The sequence below is a fragment of the Aulonocara sp. 'chitande type north' Nkhata Bay genome, linkage group LG9 (genome assembly GCF_057382095.1).
Source record: "Aulonocara sp. 'chitande type north' Nkhata Bay isolate Kocher_YH1m ecotype deep benthic linkage group LG9, A_spYH_male_GT1.1, whole genome shotgun sequence".
Classification (NCBI taxonomy): Eukaryota; Metazoa; Chordata; class Actinopteri; order Cichliformes; family Cichlidae; genus Aulonocara; species Aulonocara sp. 'chitande type north' Nkhata Bay.
Genome location: NC_141352.1, coordinates 4,546,813 through 4,555,056, shown reverse-complemented (window position 1 = coordinate 4,555,056; position 8,244 = coordinate 4,546,813). Strand labels below are relative to the sequence as shown.

The 8,244-nt window shown below is 39.1% G+C and overlaps 1 protein-coding gene across 1 annotated transcript in view; it reads right to left on the bottom strand.

The window, feature by feature from the left end:
* Positions 1-3,482: 3,482 nt before the first annotated feature.
* The window catches only part of vstm2a (V-set and transmembrane domain containing 2A), a 114,154-nt gene continuing 109,392 nt past the window's right edge, over positions 3,483-8,244 (bottom strand). The window contains exon 5 of the mRNA XM_086305387.1: positions 3,483-7,241. Within this exon, the coding sequence (XP_086161513.1) occupies positions 7,165-7,241 (77 nt within the window). The 3' untranslated portion in view covers positions 3,483-7,164. The remainder of the gene's footprint in view (positions 7,242-8,244) is intronic.

Here is an 8,244-nt window from a genome sequence, read left to right as displayed (position 1 = left end):
GTCTCTCATGTTGGGTTAAACTCATAGCTTTTTATTTTCACTCTCTAAGGTGACACTGCCTTTGTTGTTGTATTTAGTCATTGACAGCCATTCTAAGCCTGACATAGTATATTTTTGGCCGATATGCCAGTATGATTTTCTTCCAAAGCCTCTGGGGTTGGTAAATCCCTCGGCATCGAGGGATCCTTCGTATTGACGGCTCTGCACAAAAAACATCTCCATTCCTTTTGGCCCCTCGTCGAACAGAAAAATCAAGTGGGGTCAGAAAGTCATGCGGTACATTACAGTGACGGATTCCTGAAAGCCCAATAAAGACCCTTACATCAATGTCAGTTTCAATTGATTACTTTTAATGAGTCCAAATAAATAATGCAAGACTATTCGTCCACACTCTCTCTCTCACAGACACACACACACACACACACACACTGACAGGTAACAGAAACTTTCGTAAAGTTTAATGCCCTTCAATTACTTTGAGTTTGTTAAAATGTCTTTGAGTAGAACTGATCTCATTAAAATATCAGAGGACCTTTTATCTTAAGGCAGGATTTGTGAAAGCATGTAGGAGATCTGTATTCCTTTTTGATATATCAAAATAAGACCAAACAGCAAAACCTTTTCATGGATTGCTGCGAGCTGAGAAACCGCTCTCATTCCCAACGCATAACATACCGACAATTTGTCACTTCCCGAGGCGTCTCATAGTAACGTGAAAGGTAACCTACCGAGTCCCTATGATACACGCTGGATTGTAGATGGAATCCAATAGAATGATGCTCCCGGTGGTAACACACATTCCAGCCATGTATGCCAGCCCTAACCTTAACCCTAAGCCTGACCATAACCGTATCCCTGACCTTAACCACAACCTTAATTGTATTAGATAGTGTTTTCCAAAGCGATTCATGATGAGAAACTAAAATAAATGTAGATGTCTAGATTCATTCCAAACGGTTCTCATGCTTCCAAACATGTAAGATACAGATGGGTTGTGTGGCGTGTTTCTCCGTATTGGATGTTTGGTAATAATTTTGGAGAAACACTGTCTTTCATTCTGCTTTATGTTGGTCAGTTTAACATTTTCCCTTGAACATCTCTCTATTTGCAGAGTCCCTAAATACTGCTGCTCAACTTCTTTATGTTTCTTGGGTTCTGGTATTGATTTGCAGTTTTATGTTCATCAAAGTGGTTATTACTATCTAACTAGTAATAACTGGTAACACTTTTACTATAAATTTCCTTATGCGGACATAATGAGTAAATTACTCAATACTTACACATTTATACTCATGCTCACCAGAGGAATCTTATTAACTTGAGACCATGCTACAAGGAAGAATAACACTGGTTCTTTGTTCAGAGTCTTCAAGGCTTTAGTGTCGTGACTATTGATCAAAAGAATATTGATTACTGTCTCTCAGGCCACCTTCAAATTCGGTACTGAGATTGTTATACTGGAGAGGGCATGAAAGAAATGTAATGAATTAGCAAAGCATGTGACTATTTCTGGAAGACTTCAATAGCAGATGGCATACTTTTCCAAATACACCCTGATCTTGATCATTATCTAACTAAGAAGTTTTAGTGAACAAAACCTTGGGGAGACCATGAGCACTTTACCTTTTTACTTGAGAGACCTGCCACAAAATTGGTTCTGAAGGTATCGAACTGTAGCACTAATTTTTAAAATATGACAAACAGTTGGGAAGTCGTTTGCTGTAAAGTGTAATGTATACTGTAAGCATTTACAACAGATGGAAAAAAATTACAATATTATATTTTTAGGAATATGAAGCTCTCTACAAAGTTCTCAAGAATCGGACAGCATGCTTTGTTTCCTTTTTTCTATTTTCTCCAACCTTTACACAATTCCATCCACGCAGTGTTCGTGGTTATTGAGGTGTGAGGAAGTTCCCGACAGCACATTGCCAAACACCACACAGTGCCACCAGTGGGGTACTTCACACTGAAGCTGGAATCAGAGCTGCTCTCATTCTCAGCACGGACCTTGTCTCTACAATGTATACGTGTATATTTTATGAGCATATGAAAATGTCTTTCTAACAGTATTATTTTTTCCTCCATGGAAACACATAAAAGGATGAACAGATCTTACCCATCTGTGATTCATCGTCTGCAGCAACACAACATATTTGAATATGCAAGGTGCAGAGAGGGCAGTAATTTCCACGTACAATAATTCCCCCTACTTCTTTATGCAGCAGTACAAACAGTGTCCTGATTCGAGTGCCAGAGGCCGGTCGGTGGTTTGCTCTTTCTTTGCCTCCACATAAATAACTGTCATTGCTTGCTGAAATAACTAACACGGGCTGAGGGTTAATTTCATATTGCTGCTCATGTGTCTCTCTTGCTTTTGCTCTCTTTTGCTACTTTGCCTGTTTTGCATTCTGAATTCACTGATTAAGTAAACCTGATTAGCTGAGCTGCTGCTGCCAAATTCACTCCGCAGTTCGAAAGAGGATCTCGCTCTCTTAATTTGCTAGTGCTCTTTCTTACCTTTCAAACAGACAAGTGGATGATGAGATTTGACGGCTCATTTTTACCAGCTGGGATGTTGTTTTCTGTTACTAAGTTTTGCACTGATGAAGGCTGCCAAAAGCAAGCGACCAAATTGCAAACTGCCTAAATACTTGTTACTCTTTTTACCACCAGCATCACAGTGCCTCGATTACGACTTGTTAAAAAATTGTGTTCGAATCTTTATGTCCCTCAGTGTTCTTCATGTTGAAGAACTTTAGATTTAAGCACAGTGGTACCATTATTAATACCGCGACTCTATAAGGGCTTTGACAAAGAAGCAGAGCATCAACAACATCAACATTTCATTCCACTATAACAGCTATTTAAGTTTTTAAGTAAACTTTCAGTCTATAGATGACAACCCCCCCCCCCCCCCCCTTTATTCATTTTTGTAAGCAGAATATATCAGCACAATGACCTTTATCATTTCTGAATGATATATCATAATAGATCAAAACCTTTAATCCCTTCTTATATACTTGGATCAGCCACTTTTTTTATGATTATGAAGTAATTCAGTCAAGACTGTCAGTCTGCCCCAGGGCAGCTGTAGCTACAACTGTAGCTTGCCTCCACCAGTGTGTGAATGTGTGTGTGAATGGGTGGATGACTGGGTGTGTAAAGCGCTTTGGGGTCCCTAGGCGGGACTAGTAAAAGCGCTATACAAATACAGGCCATTTACCATTTAATTCAAAAATGATGCCAATCGCAAACATTTGTTTCTTTTTCTGTTTAGCTTTTTTCACATTTTTCAGTCTCTTGATGGTATATAAAGCAAGATTCTACGGTGCTATCAAACAAAAAGCTATTAATAATTCCAACATTTATTCCAAGTTGGAAACTGGGCCAGTGTTTAGCACTGTCAGCGCTCTCTAGCTCACTCACTAAAAAGCTCAGTATTTTAGCAACCAAACAGATGGGATTCCTCAGTGTTTGAATTTCATCTGTGAAAATGGTTTATTTAAATATTATTCTGGTATTGTCATTATAATACAAACTGTTGCAATGTTGCAGTACAGAAGCCTCACACAATAGCAAAGAAAAGAGAATTATAATTCATCAGAAGTTTTGACAGCTCAACAAACAGACAGGACCGCATTGAAATGAAATACATTAGAAGAAACAAATACATCTAGAGTGGGTGAAGAGTTGGCATATAAAACAGAACAAAAATGGCTGTGTGATGTTTCTGAAATAACATCCCTGGGTGTAGGAACTGCTGCTGTTACCATCACAGTGAACTGTTCTCCTCTTTGGTAATAGAGACCTTGCTGCTTGTAAGCAATTCAGCCTCTCCCAACACTCATACCAAGTATTAGTTATTATTTTTTTAACCACACCAATCAATCATTGCTCCCATCTCTCTTTCTTTGTTATTCAGTATGTTGCAAGGACCCACGATGAAGTGAGTCCCCTAGATTAAGATGAAGGCTTTATAAAGGAGATGTTTCTAATATATATAGATAGATAGATACTTTTTTTTTTTGTCAAATACATTTTACCCATTTTCATTTTGAAGAGATGAAAACCCACTTTGGACTTGTTTACACTTGAATATGAGTACATGACACCATTGTTACAAGTACAGAACATCACTGGCCTCTGCCTTTTTAAATGGATTTAAAAAATGTTCTCATGCTGATTATTTCATTTACAAGTTGTACAATTCTGCATCTTTTTACATGAGGTTGGACACACCGTCCACTCTCTGGCACACATTCAAATCTCGTTCTCAATACACTGGAAAAGATTGTTTTCTCCTTGTAAACTAAATCATGTTACATAGCTTTTCAAAACAATCCGTCGAGTGGCATATATGTGACAGCGATGTTAGATTAACTGTCTAAATGTACATTGAAGCTATTTGAAACTTGAGGCATTAGACAGGGTCGCCCTCCATCGCCCGCACATCTTGTACCCAGCCTTGATGCTTCTGATCAGAAGATGTCTCTGCTCTTATCCCAAAGCACGACACATTCTGTCAGCCTTTGAAGCTCCGAGCTGGATCAACAAGTTTTCACACAACTGTTATTGGAAATGCATCTATACAAGGGAGAATTTGATTTAGCTTTGACTGCAAAGCAGAATGAAAGCTCAAAGTGAAGTGAACATTTACCTTTTTTGGGACATACACAGTAATCATTTCAAAATGCTGTATGCGTGTGATCAAAACGCCCTGAGATCAGGTCCATAATAATTGAAAACCCTGCCTGATTTAAACATCTCTGATCTCTCATTCAACATCATCTTCTCAGTAATGTCCAGACAGCTTCCAGCATAGCTGCTATTTTTAGATCACTCCCTGGAAGTTTTTTCTTTTACCACATGACGTGTACATCCTGTGATTTCACCGTGGACCTCAAACTTGCACGGTGACCAAACAGCAACTTGACTCGGCCGTCGCTGGTGATGGGATCTGGGTTTCCAGCTGTGATCCAATAGTTTGAAGGCAGCAGATCAGATGAGGTGGGAAATAAGAAGCATGCTCATCATTTTTTTTTTTTGACATTCATGAGGTTGTGCACCATGACATGCTGTGTGTCTGGTCCTGCATTGGTGCGAGGTGCCTCAGGGAAATGCTATTGCTTTCCAGTTTTTCACCCACATCAACACAATCTTTGCTTTTTACGTGCATTATCTGCCTCCCTGTAACTTTTTCCTGAAACTGAAAATCCGATTTTAATAAAACTGAAGGACATCAGCACATATTGCAGAGGCAAGCCAGGGATAAATGTACAGGGTGATCTAAAAATACCACCTGTGCACAAGAAGATGATCTTGAACAAGAGGTTGGCCAATTTTAAATGATATGGCCAAGAGTTGATTTTTTTAGGGGGTGTGGGGTGGATTCCCAGAATTTTTTGATCACTCCTTATATACTATGCATGAAAGCCAGCTTACACCATATAATAAATTATGACTTCTATTATCATGCTTTATCTTTGACCACCTTAAAAGTTGGGCTAAGCAAGAAGAAAGATGGGAAATAAAGCACTGATCTCGTTGCAGGGTGATTGGTGCTCTCTGGCACTGAATTTTATGGTCGATAACATTCATTTACAGTATCCTTCTTGAGACATCTGTCAGCTATTCGCTTAATCATAAATATTTCACTTTAAATTGGAACATTGGTGCACAATGTCCTTTCAGCTCAAAAGTTAACAAGGAAAGAATCCGTTTTTCTTTTGGAGGTTATCCTCAGTCATGCTAATGATCTAAGCTATGTGTACTATGAAACCCCACCACGCCTTTGCCTCTGTTTGTGTCAGATTGTCAAAGCGGTATATTTTTAATAAATGCTATGCATGAATAAAAAACTCTGTGATATATCATCTGAAGATAAAGCTAAAAATATATTAATGTGAGATTAAGAGAGAAAAAATAAACGTATTTCACATAATGAGTATACTCTCTGTGTCACTGGATCTCATGTCACCACCCTGCCACTCAGACTTGTACCTGTATGTGTGTCACTGTATGCATTAGGAATCATAACCAATAAATGCTAGCTATCCTCATCATCCAAAGTGGGCAAATCCTCATTCATCCTCTGTAATTATAGCAGGGAGGTGCACAGCATCTGAAGCATGTCATTTAGCAAAGGTCCAGGTCAGTTAACATCAATCATCCAATGGTCACATATTACAATTTTGAATGACTCGTAACTTGTGACATCCTTTTTTATTCCTACCAAGGATGCGATACAAATTAAAATGACATAGGGACATTTTTTTCACATCAAAGTTAGCACATTAAAATAAAGCTAAATTCAAAATATCGTAACACTGAACTCCAAATGTTTGACTCATGTAGGTCAACTAATGTGTTATCCTCTCTTCTAAGCCTTCAGACCGATAAGCATGCATATCCCCGGATGGATCACTAACAAGATGTTAAATTATGCACAATGGAAAGCTGGGTGGCTGATACAGCTGAAAGAAAAATTGGAAAATTTAACCTTTCGTTAACCTGTTGGTTAATGGTAACAGTCTAAATTAACACATACTTGAATATAAATTATCTCTTCGAGAGGGCTAAGAGTGCCTATTCACATTGAAGTTCCATGGTCAATATGGTGAGTGGTAGCTATGTATACAGCACATACAGTAATTCTAGGTGCTTCAAATAAAACAGATATAGATACAGATCTAGAATTATATATATTACACAAATATAGACTCTCCTTTTTTTGTTCGCTTTTGAGCAATGAACGCATGAACTGGAACAGCGAAACCATAAGAAAGTCATTCTTCCATGAGATTTATCCAACAAGATACAGAGTCCAGTTGTCACATAGGAGCGTTGTACCTCAGGTGGTGTCAGGATGACGTCTGTACAAAAGGTAATCCGACAGCTTTAAATGTGACTGGTGTTTACATTGGCTAATAACAATGTGCTGGGTGCAAGAGCAGTAGTGGCTAGGACACGAGGGGGGGGGGCAACTGTGCTGTCCGCAATATGGTGGAGAGATGTGTGTGGGGTAAGGGGGGGGGGCCGGGGAGAGGGGCAGGGAGTAAAACAGGCATTTTTTTTCTCATTCGCTTTGAGAGCAAACAGAAAAAGAGAGAGTGAGTGAGAGAGAGAGAGAGACCTGGGTGCAAACCATGTCAGTTCCTCAAATTATAACAAGGCATTCCTCACCAAACCACACGCCACGAGGAGGACAGCCAGTCCATAGCTGGATGATATTCTTGTACCTGTAAAGATAAGAAACAGAAGCACAAAAACACTGTTACTATTCTATTTTCTTCCCCGTGACCAAAACTCTCTACAGGAACACAAATCCTTTCCTATGAGCTTGTTTAAGGCCTACAGCACATATGAAAAAATGACTTTTCATGTTTGGAAATACAAGAACTGGAGCATTAAAAAAAGGCTCTTAGTGAGAAAGAGTTTGTCCATAAACATGTAATAACAAATCAAATTAAATAATCACCATGTTCTTTCTCTTAAAGTTGAATCTGACATCAATGAAGCTCACGTATACTGTCAAGTATGGTGGTTCTTTCCTTGAGCTAAATACTTTTTGTTTTTACCATATCACACCATTCACTCTGTGAAGGTTTTCAGTCATCCAGGTCATCGTAGTCTAAGGAGCTTGGAAAGAAAAGCATCTGGACTTCTTTAAGTTTACTTGAAGACGTTTCATCTGAGAAGCTTCTTCAGTTCTAAGAGCAGCGAGTGGTGGAGAGTCCAAGAATTTAAGCCCTAGGGGAGTGTCCCCACAAGAGGGTCATGGACCCCTTATTGATTGTCTACCTAATCACAGGAGCCAAGGTGTGAAAATGGGTGTGGGTCACAATCAGCCAAGGTTTTGGGTGAATCCATTGTGAAGCCTGGCCCCACCCTACCATGTGACTTCCTGAGGTCAAATGGCCCAGGATGTGAGTGGGCATTAAGGCATCTTGGAAGGATCTCAGAACTGGATTATAGATGATAGACAGTTGGTGTTGTAAGCCACCGCCTCTGTTCAAAGATGGTCGTTCAGAGTGGACATAGATGGCTTCTTTCACTCCTCTTTCAAACCATCTGTCTTCTCTCCACCAGTTGCTCTTAGAACTGAAGATGCTTTTCAGATGAAACATCTTCAAGAAATTTAAAGAAGTCCAGTCACCTTTCTTTCCAAGCTCCTTAGACATATCACAGATCTATTTTTTTTTTTTTAAATTTGAGGTATTTCTCAATACAAGAAGAAAAAAA